General features: G+C 43.6%; 2 protein-coding genes across 2 annotated transcripts; one reads left to right on the forward strand and one right to left on the reverse strand.

The window, feature by feature from the left end:
• Positions 1 to 11,164: 11,164 nt before the first annotated feature.
• LOC142886976 (dexamethasone-induced Ras-related protein 1-like) lies at positions 11,165 to 12,541 on the forward strand. Its single transcript, XM_076024272.1, has 2 exons — positions 11,165 to 11,539; positions 11,645 to 12,541. The coding sequence occupies exons 1-2, from the start codon at positions 11,269 to 11,271 to the stop codon at positions 12,172 to 12,174; spliced, it is 801 nt and encodes a 266-aa protein (XP_075880387.1). The 5' UTR covers positions 11,165 to 11,268; the 3' UTR covers positions 12,175 to 12,541.
• Positions 12,542 to 12,863: 322 nt separating this feature from the next.
• On the reverse strand, positions 12,864 to 13,726 carry med9 (mediator complex subunit 9). Its single transcript, XM_076024273.1, has 2 exons — positions 13,573 to 13,726; positions 12,864 to 13,364 (listed from the first exon to the last, which is right to left on the reverse strand). Exons 1-2 carry the CDS (start codon positions 13,650 to 13,652, stop codon positions 13,145 to 13,147), a joined length of 300 nt encoding a protein of 99 aa, XP_075880388.1. The 5' UTR covers positions 13,653 to 13,726; the 3' UTR covers positions 12,864 to 13,144.
• Between the last annotated feature and the right edge of the window lie 4,567 nt (positions 13,727 to 18,293).

Below are 18,293 nucleotides of genomic sequence, written 5' to 3' on the forward strand. Positions count from 1 at the left end.
CAGGACACACTCGCTTTGTGTATGTTAGTGGAAGTGAAAAGGCAAAGGAGACCGAGTGGTTGTCGAGCTGTATGCTCAAAGGTTCGGAGATCAGTGCCCCTCTTGAGAGTAATTCACAGAAGGGTTCAGATTTAAATCTCATAAATAATCTTGTCTTCTCTCAAGCATTTGAAGGGAGAGAATCAAGGATGTTTGCTGGTGACTGGGCTGGGATAGATTCAATTTCTTAATGCTTACTAAGAATAACATGCGTCGCTAGTTTTCCAAGTGAATTCTTCAGAAATAAGAAAAGCAGTTCTTCTGCCAACTCCGCCTACTCTTCTCTTCAGAAAGTGCCTGCGAAAACACACAGTTCAAGAAATCTGCCCTTTGTGACGACTCTCATACATTTCTCTCATCTTCAATCAATCAACTTTTATTTGCAGAGCGCCAATTCGCAGCAAGAGCGCTTTGCACAATCAAAGAGAAAATCAACTCGTCTGCCTTGTTTTTGTCGTAGAACCATCGAGTTGATTTCTCAGACTCCATCCTTCCAGTGGCCGCAACAAGTTCTCCCAACTAATTACCCTGCGCCGACCGAACGACTCAACCTGGTGCACTTTGTACCACGGCGAGGCTTAAGTGGTCAGATTCTTTGAGGTCAGGCAAACAATGAGGTGCGTGGCTGATCCCACACGCCGATCCATAAACATGGCGGGACAAATTAAGATACTGGGGCAGCTTTGGAGTGGACAGGTTGCCATGACGCAAGGCAGAGCCGAGATGGCCCCAGCGTTCAGCCCAGAGCGCGGTGACATGAAGTGTTTGCGTGTGCGAGTGAGCTCGTGGCTGCGGGCGATGCGTGCGTCGGCCGTGCACGGACGTCCCCGCTCACCTCCTCCTGCTCCCTGCTCACTTCGGAGAGTACCAGAGGCCGCCGTGCGCCTCATGCTCCGCGAGCGCACGGGGGCGGGAGCCACTAATGGACTCGGAGTCAATGGGTGCAATTATCTGTAATCAGCTTGGCTTGATGGCTAGGCTAACATTGACCTAGCCTGTCATTTAGACAACTCTGTGCGTGCCCTCCCAGCGGGTAGCGATGCTCGGGTGAGGGGTGAGGGGCGCGGGGGGGTTCTGACAGTTCTGCTTTTGGCCGTGACAGTCACGGCGTCGGATGTGGCCTTGTGTTCTCTCATGCCGCTACTTGGTACGTCAGCAACCCGAACGCCATTGTCGAACGGCCACATTTGGCTGTGGGAACACAAGAGAGCGTTCTAATTTGTTCATTTCCACATAAGGCGTTTGAAGGAGGTTTGTGACTAAAATCGGAGTTTGATGTTATTCGATATCACAAGGAGAAGTTGCCACCTGGAATATGGATGTATACCCTCTAAATTGGTGCCGTCGCTCGGTGCTCAAGATGAAAATAAGCTGAAAGCAAAATCAACCGAACCCCGTTGGTGTTTACTCTGACTTGTCCTTGCATTTATCAGCCCTCACTGCACCCGCCGAAGGATGGCGCAGAGGCAGGAAAGCCCCCACTTAAAGTCACTGCTGCTCACTTGTGTCCGCTCTTGTTTAACCATCCTGCACCTGCCGCTGATCTAGCCTGTTGATAGTTTGGCTTTCAAATCAGCAGCTTTCAAATCCACAAGTCCCCGAGTAACACTGAACCGAATGACCCCAAAGGCAAACTTATAATAGAAATAGAAATGAATTAATTTAAAATAATCTCATCCATAATTGCAGGGCATTTCTGCGAAAACCAAACCATAAAAAACAACCAACCATGAGGGTTTTCGCCTAATCACAACCCGATGGGCTCTTTTAATGGAAACAGTGGCCCGTCCCGCACTCTGTGAACTCTGGGTTACAGAAAATCCATTTTCCCTACAGAAATCAAGGCAACATGTCCACATTCCAGGTTAATTGCCTGTGAGTCTGAAAGAACTTCACTGAACCCGGAATCTCATTCAACGCTATTGCCAGCGAAGACATGACTGATCTGTTTCAAAGTCATTTATTGGGATAAATGATAGAAACTGTGGTGGGTATATGTTCCGCGTTTCATAAATCCAGGACAACCTGTTCAGTTGTATGTCGATGCAAATATCTAAATTCTCGTGCGGCAAGAATTCAATTTGGCCATACAGACTTGGTCAAGATGACCTGCTGAAGTTCAGGCTGGGCTTTCAATTAGGATAGAAAAGAATATAAGTGATTTTGAATTTTGCCTCTGCATTGCAACCGTTGGGGTGCTTCACTACGCCGACGACTTAGGATGATATCGCTGGGGGGCGGGGGGAATGAATGAACCTCTCATGATTAACTAAATGACATTTGGCAGGAACCCAACGGGGAGATGGGGGACATATTGAACGATGCAGCCGCGTCTCACCGGTGGCCTTCAACTACTGGCGGTACAAAGAGGTCTACAAAGGTGAGGAGTCCAGCTGTGAACGGCGGGAGGCGAGCGTTTCGCGCTGAAGACTAATTAGCTGGCTTGTTTTTCTAAACACCCGCCCCCAGTCTGCCCGCCGACAGCTGGTCTGCTGTGTCCCTGGTAAATGTGCTACTTATGGTTCTGCTGGATTTTGTGAGACGCTCGTCTTTATGTAAAAATCCAGCAGGACTATTTGTTTGAATATTCGTCAAAACCTCATCAAGATGGGACCTTTTTGGTGGCTTGCACAACCGGCAACCTCAAGAACACAAGATGTTTAGAACACTAAGTCTAATTTAAAAACAAAAAACAAAAACAACAACAACAAAGAAGAAAATAACAGGAAATCCAGTCTTAGTCTTGGTATTTGCCTTCGAAACGCTCCATATGTGTGGATTATGATCCAGCCCTGTGCTTGCTTCCTGTTTACAAATCCAATGAAACACAGAGAGGACACACACACACACACACACGCACAAGGCCTATTGTGTGTACAACTGGACGCCCACTGTAGCAGTGTGGCGAGCATGCCTGAGCATACTGCCTGTGCAATTACTGGAAGGAACGTGCATATATGCCCCATTAGCCAAACAGTGTGAATGTCCGCGGTGGCCACTGAGCGCGAGCCGGCCCATCGGTCGGTGGGATCGGTGTCACACTGAGTCTGACCAGGCAGCAGTTACACAGAGAAGACATAAACAAAAACAGAGCAAATAGGAAGCGCAGCTCAGCTGTGTGTGTGTGTGTGTGCGAGAGAGAGAGAGAGAGATTAACCAATGGTACTCTTGTATTATGAAACACAGCTCAGCTGACAGTGCATTAAGGGGACGTGTTAAAATTACTAAATGTTCAAATTTAAGATATTAAAAGTCCTGTTTTGGCCTCATCTTTCGAACTTTGTTTTTCATCATGAACTTGGAGCAGCCCAACACAATAAAGGGTCTATTTAGCCCTCTGTTTACAGCCTCCTGCAGTTGGGCTTTTCACTTGTTTCGAAGGGGATAAAAACAAGGAGTTGTCAGAGCTGTCAGTTGCTGCGTTTCGATTAGTTTTTCGCAAAATAAACCCAATATTTCTAAAATTTCAACAAAGTACAATTGCGATTTGCAGGTGTGAAACGCAGTAATATCTCGCCCTGCAAGATTTACGAGAATTACGTTACGTTACGTTTTGTTTTGTTTACGTTTGTTTGCTGTCAAGAATGGTTGTTATATTTTTCTGTTTGATTACTTGTAAAAAAATATTCGGTCTCCTCCATCCAAACATAACGCACCATTTTCACTTGAAGTGAACTGGTCATGTGACCCCATAGATCACGTCCGCTGACGTGATGTACGTGATGTAAGCGAAAGTGTTTCCATGACACTTTTGCGATATATCTATATATCGATACGTCTGAAAAACCACCTCATGAGAACGTCAAATCCTTTTAGCCATATTTGAGGTTTTTCGAATTTTAGGTGTTTTCATCACCAGTTTTGGTATTTAGGTTTTGCGCAATTACAGGGGTAATGGAAACACAACTAATGTTTCTCAACAGCGGAGAAAGCAACAAGGAGTGCATGGATTTTTTTCCCCCCTAAATTTCTAAAGCGATAATCAACAGACCAGAGACGCTTATTATTGTTAGAAAACACTGACGAAGAGAAAAGGGGACCTTCAAGTTCATGGACGCACTGTTGTATAACTCAGGCACCGGAAATGAAAATGATCCCACGGAAAGACCCTTTGGAACGGGTTGCATCTGTTGCACCTTTAACCGAGAACACGTGCGCTTTGAGTCATTGTTTTAACACAGTTTGACATCAACACGCACACCAGGTGGCTTCCACTGATTTCACTGCACACTGGGCTCAGGTGAGGAGTTTATGTAACATTTGTTGTGGAAGGTGGCCGGTGACAGTCACAGCCTGCCGGGGGGACTCAACTGATCTCATTAGTATTTGATGTAAAAGGTGTGTGTGTGTGTGTGTGTGTGTGTGTGTGTGTGTGGCGGCAGGAGTGGTGAAATTAAATATATCAATTCTCACCAAAGACTTTCCTTCCTTTCTCCCCCACCTCACCCCGTCTTTTCTGTCTCAGCGTGAGGCCGCCGGTGTTACATAAACGCCACCGCAAAGGGCAGGGGCTTGCTGACGTACGAGGTTAAGAATTTATAAGATCAATCGGCGGTGGTCACATTCGGCTAACATGGGATTGGACGCGGCCCTTTCGGGAAACACTTTAACGCCTCACTTTTTTTTCTGAAAAATTTCCGCGCAACCTGTATGCAAATAAGGAGGAAGTAAAGCATCCTGAGCGAATACGTTTTTCGAAATAAGTCCTGTTGGCACCAATCAACACAAAGCGTAATGAGCAGCTGTGACGGAAATGATCAACGTGAGTGACTCGGGTCGTTGTTTTGACACATCCAAACAGGTACATGTGTGAGTCACTCATATTTCCTTTTCCACTGTCCAACACCGACAGCGTCATTCTTAGATTGACTCCCCGAGCACTGTAGTTCCTCATTAAGGATGCTTAATATGGAAAGCAGCGACCCTGCTGACAAAGTTTTGTATTCAACTGACTGACTTGAATCACGCAATTGTGATGGGCCTAATAGGAGATTTTGTCCACTGACGCATTTTCCATCATATTTACCTGAGAGTGTTAGCTGAGCTGAGGGCAAACTGAGCCCTGCACGCTGTAGGTTCTTATTAAGTCGACAAACATGCTGAAAGTTTTTATAAATAGTTTTAACACTCTTGGCAACTTATTCTTCTTTGAGTGCCTCATTAACGATGATTAAACCTGAATCTGTTTGGTTTGGCTAAAACCTGGAAGTTGGACTCAGAGTACAGCGCCACCTAATGTCCGACAGTCCGATCTCTGACCCGATCCGATCCCTGATGGTAGAATGGCAGCGGTCTGTTGAAGCTGAGCATCGAAAATGCAGTGTTCATTATACCAGTTAGCTGCTGTCTTACGGTCAGTACAAGTGAAGTGCTAATCAATCCCAGTGTGTGAGTGCGATCAACAGTACGCAATGTCTGAGGTCCTGAAATTCAGTGTGCTTGGAAAGGTTTGAGCTCGAGGACGACTACCCCCCCCAACCACCACCGCCGCCGCCACCACCACGGCAGTTTCCAGAAGCGCGCGCATCGAGCCGGGCTGACCTCCCTCTGCGAGGTGAGTTCAAATCCTCGAATCGGCGTAATTAGATGTGTTTTCGAGCGCTCCTCGGCCCATTAGGAAAAAACAGACACCTGTTCAGAAGAAGCCCAGTTCAGACGGGTCACGCCGGGAGAACCCTCTGAACCATCCAACCATCTGTCTGCTGCGCCGTGGCCTCATCTGCCAAATCGTTTCAGGTAACTCGCAGGAAGAGTCGAGCCGCACAAACAGTCTCCGCTGATGTTACACTGATGGGTAAGGTCTCGTTTTCCGTCCCTCTGACTTTTTATCAAACAAACGAACAAAAAAAAAAATCTACTGAGCAACTCAGAAACCAGCCATAAAGCATGCCCTCATATTCCCCTCCCATATTTCCACCGCTGATGACCCAGGGGGCCCCGACGTCAGAGCTTCATGTCACAGATAAGGACGCAGCTGACAGATTGCCAGCTTGTAAAAACATACAGGTGGCCGGCGAACGGAGCCTGAAACAAGGCCAGCACTCCGATTGGCTCTGAAACACGAGGGGCTTTGTGTTGGAAAAAAACGACAGACTCATTCTTCATTCAACAGTTCCCCCGCAACATGGCCCGGCTTGACACGCAACAGCGGCCGGTGTCACGCCATGTTAGGTCCAAACACAGCCTGACCCATCCTGGCCTTGATACATAGAGAATCAGGTGGCCTCACCCAGGTTTGGGAGGGCTGAGTTCACCTAGGAGGTAGATTCTATCTCACTGAATCAAAATAAGGACTTTATACAGAACTGACAAGAACTGTGTCATAATCTGCTAAATTTATCAGTAATATAAGGTTGATGAGATCGGCGTGCGATGAACTGGCGACTTGTCCAGGGTGTCACCCTGCCTTCGCCCTAAGACAGCTGGGATAGGCTCCAGCAGACCCCCGTGACCCTGAGCTCAGGAAGAAGTGGGTATAGAAAATGAATGAATGAAAAGGTTGATGAGATCACATTTTAAATCACAATTTAGGAAACTGACCCTTTGTGATTTCACATGTAGCACAGCTGCCTCTCCAAAGTTCATCGACCTGAAGGCTACCTTGTTTCTGATCCTTACAACCACATTAAACGGTCCAACAATTTGTTTTAGTTGTAAGCTAAAAGTGAGAGTTTTTGCAGGAGGCTGTTAACAGTGCGTTAAGTCTACAGTGTTTCCCAATTTCTACAGTTTTTTTTTTTAATTATAAATAATGTCAAGCTGTTCCGTCTTAAAAAATGAAGCCTTGAAAATGGGACGTTATTATCATCTCATTGAAAAACACTTCTGAGGACATTGTATATTTTTCCTCTCTTTTTTAAAATAAATTTGCTGCAACCACTTCCCAAAAGCCTAAAAACCCATGGCCACATGAACATTTAAACCATTATGAGATTTAAAAAAAAAAAAAAAAATCTGATGCACTAATACTCAAAATATCTAAAATACAGATTTTTAATACAAATTATGTAATACAGGCCAAAACAACACATGGAAAATTAAAAGAAACCAAAAAATAAATAATTCAATGCAAATTTCCAGCAATCTGTCAACCGTTAATTAAGTTTCTCGCTAACTGCGTATGTGTGAATCCTTTGGTGCAGACACAGCGGTTTGCATGCGACATGACATCACTAGGAGCCGGGGTGAGAACACGACGCCAAGAAGTGCAGCTGCTGCCGTCGTCTCCCAGAGCCGGAGCATATTTGCTTTGATTACTAATACTCGCTAATATTTACGTCACAGATTAATCCCCCCCTGTTCCTCCTCTTCCCGAAACTGAGCGTTTCATTCTTTAACTTGCAAATAGAGTTGAGCTTCCTCGAGCGAAAAAAGAACCGCTGAGACTTTCATCCTCTTGCTTTCATCTGCAGAATGTCTCCCTCTGAGGCAGAAAAGGGGGGTTTTGTGGGTGAATACACTGAAAGTTGAATCATCATCATCACACACGCGCACACTGTTTTGTTTTTTAACGTCATCCTTTTCTGTCCTTTTTGTTTAAAAGGAAAATTGGTCGCCGCCTCAGTGAGACCCAGATGAGTGTTTTTTGGTTTTGTTTTTTTGTTTTTTTTCTACTTCACTTTGTGTCGAGGTCCTGCCATGTAACAGAACACACTGCTGCCATGCTGGGACACACACACACACACACACACACACACATGCATGTCAAGACTAAATGCTGGAGTCAAGGTGCACTCAGACAAAGACGTCGTGCCTCAGTTCAGAGACACGTTATGTAGCACTGTGTGTTTTTGTTTGCTCGAAACTCAACGTGAGCCCCTTCACTCTGTGTATTTACCATTGACTTTGAGCCGAGTGAACATGATGATGTTTCTTTTTCCCTGACCGATAAACACACACATAAAAAAAACAACACACAGCTAGCCATGTTTTTGCCATGACCTGCTTTGAAAGAGCCAAACATTTATTTATGATCCTCTAGTTAAAAAAAAAAACATGCTGTCAAATCAGCTTTATGAAATATTATGCCGTCAATGTTACTCGTTTGTCAACAGAAGTCTCCTAACTGGGGTGAGGTATATGAATTTGCAAGACGACGCTCCACAGGCGGTAAACAAGGAGAAGCACCTGGCACATGGTTCAGGAAATGTCGTAAACTTTATCAAATCTAATCACAAATCCTGAAAGTCGTTTTGATTGCTGTTGGTCATGCTTGAAAATAATCCATTTGATACAATCTTTTTTTGCATGATGATGAGCCTCTAATAATCATATACTCTGTGTGTGCTTGTCTGTGTGTGTGTGTGTGTGTGTGTGTGTGTGTATGTGTGTGTGTGTTTTCAAAGATGCACAGATGTGTGTTTACCCGCACGCTGGAGGATATACGTGACATTCTCTTCGCTCTGTTTTGGAGCAGGCTGTGTCGCGGCGGCGCCTTGATGAACAAACCATCCTGCACGTGTCCTGTTATACACGTCGCCTGGAACACACTGGCTTAATTAGCGGCCAATGGTCATCGGCACAGCGCTGCTCCACTCCACGCTGGTTACACAAACCCGCCGCTGCCAGCCCTGAACAAGGAGGCTTAAGTACTCATATCTGATTTCATCCCCGGTGCTCCAGAGGGCCGAAAAAGGTCACCAGTGTTGGCAAGTTTTTTTTTTCTATCTCCAGGAAAAAAAAAAAATCAAGGTAAAAACCGTGACTTGTGAAGAAACGTCTTTTTCTCAGTCCTGCTTTGATTTTCGGCTAATTTAGGTAATTGGGAAATTAGCTGTTAGCAGATGAAATTGATCATTATGCAGATTCAACTACAGCAAAGCGACAAGCAGAAAATCATAGAAGAATTTGTAGGACATGCATATAAATATTAAATTCATCTGATACTAATATGCTAAATCAGTCGAGTTTCAGTCATCGGCGTGCTATTTGGCAGGACACTGGTACCCAATGCAGTCAGTCACAGTCAGCGGCTTCCACTCAGCAGTGTCAGAGTTTGTCTCTTTGTCGTTGCAGTTGCTGAGTCCACCGCTTCAACAAGTTCAGCTTGCAGCTATGAGCAGCAGTCCCATGCCGTCCGAAAGTCTTCCCTCCTGTTTTTTATTGCACTTACTCTTATGTGAACTACTGTGTTTGTTCTGGCTGCACAAACACCATACTCTGTCAGGACAGTGTGTTTTCCATTTCCCTGGCAGGAATAGGAACACGCTCCGTGTGGTCCGTACATCTACACTGTGGTCGTGTGCGATGTTCATTTTCATCGTGTGCTTTTCCATAATTTACGACCTCCTCCTGCCCAAACTACTCATATCGAGACAACCAGCTCAGTTTGCAGCTCATATGTGCTGTGAATACAACATGGTTTCAGCCCTTCTGCCTTGATTTTGTCATTTCTATTGTGATTCCCAAAATCTATATCATAACTTTGGCTTTTTTTTCCCCTCAATACAGCCACAAAGCTTGGCCTCTGTAGTGACTGTAGTGAGTAGAGTTTTCCTGACCAGCACCGGGCCCTTCGAACTGGAAAAAAAAATCTTTGAAGGTTTTTATATGTGTCACCCACTGTGTTATTTGTGACATATGATCTAATGACAACTTTTATGGGCCTAATGCGGATATTGAATATATGAGGAAATGCTCAACACAATGGAGGTTGTTCCTTTAAACACAACGTAGCGGCTGCTTTCAGGGAGTACAAGCGACATGTGAGTCACGCACAGACTTAGTTGTGACTTTTTTTCCTCGGGTCTGATTCACAGGTGTAAAGGGAAAAGGTGATAGGTAGCTAATGTGGCAAAGTGGTTGTGCGGAGTTTGAGTCACAAACTGGGAAGGCTATCTTTAGGGTGTCTACCTCAATTAACATGAGAATGTCAATAAAGTGGATTGAACGGCTGGCAGGCAGCAGTTAATGCCCGGCTCTGCTTTTTGTATTTCTCTGCAGTGACGTGGTGAGATTCAACGCTTGCATTTGTGACAATCTGACACTTTGTGTCGGATAATTTCTTTTCTTTTCTTTTTTTTAGAGGGTGAAAAATAACCTGTGGCAATTTCAAAGCCACACCTTATTGTTTTCCACCTTTTCCATATCAGTCATCGCAACCCGATGGTGTTTGAATTTAATAACACCAGGCCCATAAACTGTTTTTATTGTTCATACTTGCCCGATTGTTGTGACGGTTTTTATGAAATAATTCTTGAGAAAAACGATGAACGTGATGGAAATTATCGAAAATATGTACATGGGGCAATTTATTTGCTTATTATGCCGTTTCAGATGCCCGGCAGCTGCTCTGTTATTGCTCACGAGAAGGGTTGCATAATCAGTGAAGGTTTAATGTTATTTGTCATCAGATTAAAAACGGTGTTTGTGGAGCACAGTCCTCAGATAAGCCTGGTTTGCGAGGGCTCCTTAATAAGTGACTGAAATCTAAATAGGAATTTAACAGGCAACAAAAAAGGACTTAAAAAAAAAAAAAAAAAACATTTTTAAGCAGCATGAAAACAGCAGAAATGAGGGTAGGTTGGAAATAATAATAATAATAATAATAATAATAATAATAATAATAATAATGATAATGATAATGATAATGATAATAATAATAATAATAATAATAATAATAATATACAGTTTTCCATCCTAAATAAATGTATTTGTTGTGAGCCATTGCGCCCCCTATCCTCACAATTCCAGGTGTTTTCCTCAGAGGAAGCGTTTTGTCCGAAATAAAGGAACGGAGTTGCAGAACGCCATGTGCCAGAAAAAAGGAGCAAAACTTTATGGATGCATATGAACATCATGCCTTCAGCACATGATGCGCGCAACTCATCTGAATGTGAAATGCAGAGTCGGAAAGAAACTGCTGCGCTGCGTTCTGTGCTTTTAATATTATTATTTTATTTATTTTTCCCATGATGGAGTTCAGGTCCTTTTCCGTGTTCCGAGGAAGGCAGTGGACAGAGGTGACGCACGCACACAGCCATAGTAACATTTAAATTTCGGATCTTGCTCCAGCTCCCCAAGTTGGTGCGTGACGCATGACGCGTCGAGGAGGCGCGGCTATCTCGTCTCTTTCTGCCCCATAAAATCCCTGCCTGCTGCCGCTCTTGCTCCAGGATCAGCGCGAGGTTCGGCCCAGCACATCAGCGGCACGGACTGACGTTCCAATAAAATAATCTACAGCAGTAGATATTATCCTGATATCCTGAGTTACGGACGCCGCGCGCAAGTATGATTAAGAAGATGTCACCATCCGAAAACGAGTTGGACATCCCGGCCAAGAATTGCTCCCGGATGGTGATTCTGGGCTCCACCAAAGTTGGAAAGACTGCCATCATCTCTCGGTTCCTCAACGAGAGGTTCGACGACCAGTACACGCCCACCATCGAGGACTTTCACAGGAAATTATACTGCATCAGGGGGGACGTTTACCAGCTGGACATTTTGGACACATCTGGGAATCATCCCTTCCCCGCGATGAGGAGACTCTCCATCCTGACTGGTGAGCGGAGCTCCTTCAAACACGCAACCTGCACTGTCTTATTGTGACAGCTGTTGTACTACCTGTGTATTTGTTTCTCAAACTCTCTACCTTGCGCCTTCTCAGGTGACGTCTTCATCCTGGTGTTCAGCCTGGACAGCAGAGAGTCCTTCCAGGAGGTGCAGCGTCTCAAGCGCCAGATCCACGAGACCAAGTCGTGCCTGCGCAACAAGACCAAGGAGAACGTGGACGTGCCGCTCGTCATCTGCGGCAACAAGTGCGACAGGGACTTTTACCGAGAGGTGCAGGAGGACGAGATCGAGCAGCTGGTCGGCGGCGACGGCGACGAGCACTGCGCCTACTTCGAGATCTCGGCCAAGAGGAACACCAACGTGGACCAGATGTTCCAGACTTTGTTCACCTTGGCCAAGCTGCCGAACGAGATGAGCCCCGATCGGCACTGCAAGGTCTCGCTGCAGTACTGCGAGCGGCTCCACGGGAAGTCCTTCAGGAGCAAGAAGTGCAAAGACGGCCACGCGTGCGGCGTCGTGGCGCCGTTCGCGCGCCGGCCCAGCGTGCACAGTGACTTGATGTACATCAAGGGGAAGGCCGTGGGAGGCGGACAGAGCAAAGAGAAGGGCTGCATCATTTGTTGACATTGTGTTTGGCCCGAGAAAGTGAATGAGTGAGGTGGGGTGGTAGGGGAGCCAATTCCTGGACAACTTGTTGAAGTGCTGAGGCCAAAGTTTGGCCACAGCACATTTGGCACAGGACTCGACACAAAACGCTGAACTATGTCACATGCAGCATTCAGATGGTCTGAATGTGCTGTAAAATCTGCCTCGAAGTTTTTTTTTGTTGTTGTTGTTTTAGACAGCCAAGAGCGACACTGAAGAAAAAGATGTTTACATGAATCTATGTTTTTGTTGAACTTGAATGTTTGTTGCGTCATGAACAAAACTGAATGTCTATTTATTATGTACGTGCAAGACCTTTTACATGAGAATAAACCTAAGTTTTGTACATACTGTTTTCATCTTTTCGTCCGCTGTCAAACGCTTGACAACATACTCACTCTTAAACCACAAGAATAGAAAGTGGCACATAAAAAGCCCAGTGCAGTAAAAAATAAATACATAAATCCTATGGCATGGTTCCTCTACTGTCATGCTACCTCAGAATCATATCAGAGTCACATGCGTTCAGTCGTCCCTCGACCATTGATACATTTCTCTTTAGTTAAAATGGCAATGTAATTATTAGATTACTGATATGTTGCCACTAGAGCGTTTTTTTTTCAATTAAGGCCACGTAATAAAAATGAATACACACATATGGGACAATATCGAGTGTGTGGCTAATATTCTGCCAAATGCTTTATTTAAACCGGTATATTACAAAGTATCAAAAATAAATATAGGATGGGAAATATCACGTCATTCCAACACCAGTGCACATTCTTGAAAAGCAAAATGATCAAAGTGGGCGTCGTCCTTGAAAAGCATCGTATATCGTGTTTCTTGGACTTCCAAATGTGTCCTTCGCGTAAACGGAAAGTCAATTCCGCATTTTCACCCGCTACAAAACATGGCTCCCCTTATCGCAACAGTGCTCCAAACTTTCAGTTCACGATGCTTTCGGCACGTCAAACATGCACAAGGTCTTGTACTTCTGCAGCAGCTGGTTCTTGGTGCGGACCTGCTCCTGCAGCGTGGCCAGCTGCTGCTGCTGCTCCGGCGGACTGCAGTCGATCCCGGGCATGTTGGTTATCTGCTCCCGGGCCTCCTGGATCTTCGCCTTAAGCTTAGCCAGTTCTTGGTGGACATCCTGGCTGTCCCTGTCCATGCTTGGAGCCAACGAAGTGGACAATATGAGTATTATTTTCAGAGTACTATGGGAATCAATTGATGATCGAAAACGAGTTTTAGCTACCGTTAGCTTTGGCTAACAACAAGCAATGCTAGTGCGCAGAAAATGACCGTTTTCATGTTAAGTTGTGTCGGCACATGTATCAATTGAGTTCGCTAGACGTGACAACAATTCTGAAGTCTTACCATTTGATAATATCATGTACTAAAGGCAGCAAAGAGCAATCTTCGTCGTCTTTATCCAGCTTCGGTTGAACCACGGCCATCGCGCAACTTACTTCGCGGCGCAGTTTGTTGACGTCATGCTGAAATATAGTGACGTCTGAAGAATATCGAGTCATTTTTTTTGTGTTTCCGTTCAAATAAGAATCGTTATCTCCCACAGAAATCCTATGTAATATATTGTCATTATAGTTAAATGTTAAAATTATGGTTCTGGAATAATGTAAATATTTAGAAAGACCATCTAATAGATATTAATTTGTAATTTTGCAATAATTATGTCCCAATATCATTTTTTTTCTTTGCAGGTAATTCAATTTTTCTTTATTTTTATTTTTATTTTTATTTTTATTTTTATTTTTATTTTTATTTCTTACAATATTTTCCCAACATATTTATAATTTATCATCTTGCTCGTCTGCAACCAAACAAAAAAAAAGAATTTTTTTTCTCTCCTTTTTTTCTATTTTTCCTTTTTCTTTTTTAGTGCAAGACAGACAATTCAAACACTTCAAAGTGGGCACTTTGTGTCGATTCTAAAATGAAGCCACTGAACTTTTTTTAAATTATTATTTCAATTCAAGGCAGCCATACGTAAATGGGAAATGTGAATCATGACCTTTTGTCTAAATTACTATGATAGGCAAATTGAGATTAGCAAGTTTGCACATTTATATAAATAGAAGTCCATTGTCTGGTGGGAAAAAAGAGAATATGTAAGAGCTATTTGCCTGGTTTTTCCTGATGTGTCCCAAAACGGGTTTACATTTAAAAGAAACCAAGATAACCTATATTTCCTCTGAAATAGGGCACAGACAATCTATTAGTATGCAGGACAAACCCATACGACCTGTAAATAGCCGGAAATGAATACTTCATCTTTGACTACCTAGCAACCTCATAAGCCCCACTACCTAAGTTCTCACGGTGCACATCGGTGGACCCTGGCAACCTGTGCAATTGTGTGCTCAATGAGCACAAATGTGATCCAATGGAGCACACAGAGTAATCAGCGGACAGTTGCATTCGGGTCATGCGTATCTGTCTGGGTTTCCCTCACACTTGTTTGCACAAACCCGTGAGATATGAGGGCGACGAGATGGAATAAAAGGCAATTTCTGAGTGCCTGTGCAACTTCTGTCTTCTTCATTGACAGGTATTGACAAATGTGCACTTCAGAAAGACTCTAATACAAAAGTTCTGCAAATTCTAACATGCACTTCTCCATCTTTCACACTGATTGCATTGACCTACTTTTCCACTGCAGGGCCTTGTTGGCCCCGCGGGTCTCCGTCCTCCTGGTGTCAGTTGTGAGCCTCATTAGCAGGGAAACCTACTGCATCGCACCAAGCTCTGGGCTTCAGCTTGCACAGGCCCAAGTTTGATGTCTTTGATATTTATCTCTTGATCCTCTGCACCTCTCGGACCACCATAATGCTCACCCCTCTGTTTGCACCAGCAGGTAATCCTCTCTGAACGCATGCTTTACTGTCACCTGTTAAACACAACTCTCATTAGCCACAGTGGCAGAGAGGCTCCCACCTTGAGAAAAACTGGCCTAATTAAAAGCAGATTAAGTGTAACTCAGCTCAGAGGTGTGTCATAATATCTTTTTTTTTTCCATGCTCCGAATCGATCGAAGTTGGACTTGATGGTTTAGTACACTCAGGCCTGTCACCTTGCGCAGAATTAAGCCTATAGAGCAGACATGTTTGACCTAGATCTGACTTTGTAGGGCATCATTATGCAGCTGGGGAGTTTTTGGTGTCATGGGGGAAGCTCGGACACCTCACGTTTATGAATGAGAAAAAGTGGGGCATCCACGTCCCAGTGATGTCAACCCACGCAAACAACTGAACTTATTGGTCTCCAATAACAGGCTCAATGTTAACCTAAGTGGACTGATAGTAGAGCATGTCATCTGTGTCACACAGTAAAATGACACATCAGTGTTTCCTGTCAGGGCAAGATTAGTATGAGATTCATAAGTGCACATGAGAGCTGTTTCAATGTGATTCTTTCTATCACAGCGTATTGTGCCTTACGTTGACCCATTTCCAGCCGGAACATAAACTACAAGACAGGAAGGGGCTTGTTAACTCACTTTCATATTTCTCACAGCCATCCCTATTGCTTTGATTGGGTCGCTTTGTGTTGGTCTTTGAATGTGTCAGGGAAATTAACTGGCCAGCAATCTAATTAAATTGTGGATGGAAAACTATCTATTATTTCTTGGACAGTTTGAGGTTGATAAAGGTTTTGTTTTGTTTGTTTGTTTTTATAAAAAACAACAACCCTGAAACTAATTCTTCTTCATACTGACACTTCATACTGAAAAATACAACACTTAATGTTCTTCTTATTGATGTTATTGTTATTTCATTACTAATAATGGTTATGTTGGAGTTGTTTTAATCCAAGCAGGCTTTTCACGTGGGACATTCTTGCATTTAATGTTATTTTGACATGCAGTTTTTATCTTTCACAATCTATGTTTGTTTGTAATAGCACTAATATATTTGTATCTCCTATAAATCATCCCCTTACTGTAATATCTTGTTATCATCTTTTTACGTCTGACTCTAGCAGGCATTTATCATTTTTTTAGGGTTCAAAACATCAATTACAATACTGTACTGTTTGAGAAATACTAAACGGTTGTTTATGGTCTTATCAAAATTCTAGCTAATAGTTTACACACATTGTGTAAACTGCAGAGATGACACTAACACATTTCATGGGAAAGATTTTTGTGTCTTTCAGGGAAAACATTTGCTTTATGACTGCCGAGGGAGTCATCCAGCCACTGCCAGAGCTGGCAGAGTGCAGATGTCCCTGTCCTTCTTTCAGCACATGGCATAATACTAGTGAATACTAAGGAGGACGGCTATAGTCGGGTTTTCAGTGCTCTTCAGTGGAAATGTTTTTGCTGCAGTCCTGAGAAGTTCCTCATAAAATAGAATGAAGTTGTCACATTTAATCTAATATAAGAGCCTCGTCAAGAATATATTGGCTGCAGTCATTACATGACTGTGTGCGTGTGTGTGTGTGTGTGTGTGTGTGTGTGTGTGTGTGTGTGTGTGTGTGTGTGTGTGTGTGTGTGTGTGTGTGTGTGTGTGTGTGTGTGTGTGTGTGGTCATACATGCAGCCTTCCTTTGTGACCTTTACAGCCAGTTCTTTTCTGGCGCAGCAACTGCAGCATCTGTTCTGTGATAAAAGATCTGGGTCTGTTTTTTATTTTTGAAATCACATTACGTAAAAAAAAAAAAAAAAAAAAAAAGTTCTGTGCTAAACTAAATGTACTTCTCTGGCACCACTTTCCTGACCACAGAACCATCTCTGGCCAATTAGTGTCTGTGAGGGAACTCAGATTTCCTGGAAAAAGGCAGAAGCCGTCTACCATGGATCCAGGCCTGTTTGGTGCCTACTTTCATTATGGCAGAGCCATCTGATGATGTGGAAACCAAAAGCATTTTAAGCCGATGGCCACGGTTGTGTGGGGGATTGGTTGTTTATGATCGCTTCTTTCCTTCTGTGGAGTCAGATGACCTCATCTGACTGTTTACCCTTTTCACCAAAATCGTGAAAGTAAATTTCACCATTTCTTCCCATTGAATCCCACTCTAAACTCGCAATGTGGCAGGATCTGAATTCTGAAATATTGCATATCCATGAGATAAACAGTTAAGAATTGGTGATGCTTAGTACTTTGTTTCTGAAAAGAAGTAAATGGACCACATGGTCAAGGTACAACTCACGCACAACTCAATGCAAGTTTGTTATTGAAAGTTATTTAACTTAAAGAGGGGAATGAATATAATTATTATTTTTGGGGGTGTGACATTGGAAGTATGCTGTATAAATACCGATATTAATACGAGCTATACATAGACTTACACTGCACCCAAGTGGAGATAAAGGGAAGTGAAACTAAAGAGAGAAAAATAAACAACCATGATTATACAGCAACACGTTTTGAACACAATGAATAAGCAAAATGGCAAAAAGTCCTTGAAATCCCTTTACTAGAACATTGATAAAAAACATATTTGAGATCTTGATCTAGCTCACTGGTTCTCAAACTTTCTCTGTCACACCCCACCTCGGAGGAGGAAATTTTTTTATGACCCCCCCACCCCACTCACACACACACACACACCCCTCAACTTTGGGGTTAGAAGCCCCAAATTTGACGTGGCTGTGTCTTGACGGATCCCGATGAACCTGCAAGTGGTCCCATGTCTCTAGGACAAAGTTGACTTTTGACCCCATAGACTTGCATGGCATTAGGGTTAGCGATAAGGCTGGAATTAGGGTTATTGCTGGAATTAGGGTTAGGATTTCGGGTTTCCTCATGGGCTAGAAGCCCCAAATTTGACGTGGCTGTGTCTTGAACCTGCAAGTGGCCCCATGTCTCTAGGACAAAGTTGACTTTTGACCCCATAGACTTGCATGGCATTAGGGCAGTGGTTCTGAAACTTTCTCTGTCACGCCCCACCTTGGAGGAAGAACATTTTTCATGTCCCCCCACCCTAAAAAAAAAAAAAAAAAAGGCCAAAATGGGGACAAAATAGGTTTTTTCAAATTCACTGAAACAACATAAATGTGCAAATAATGTTTTACCCCTTTTTGTGATATCAAAACCAACATTCTTAATTCATTATCATGAACATTCATTTCACTTT

The sequence above is a fragment of the Nelusetta ayraudi genome, unplaced genomic scaffold (assembly GCF_046127955.1).
Source record: "Nelusetta ayraudi isolate G7.1 ecotype Tasmania unplaced genomic scaffold, CSIRO-AGI_Nayr_v1 ptg000016l, whole genome shotgun sequence".
Lineage (NCBI taxonomy): Eukaryota > Metazoa > Chordata > Actinopteri > Tetraodontiformes > Monacanthidae > Nelusetta > Nelusetta ayraudi.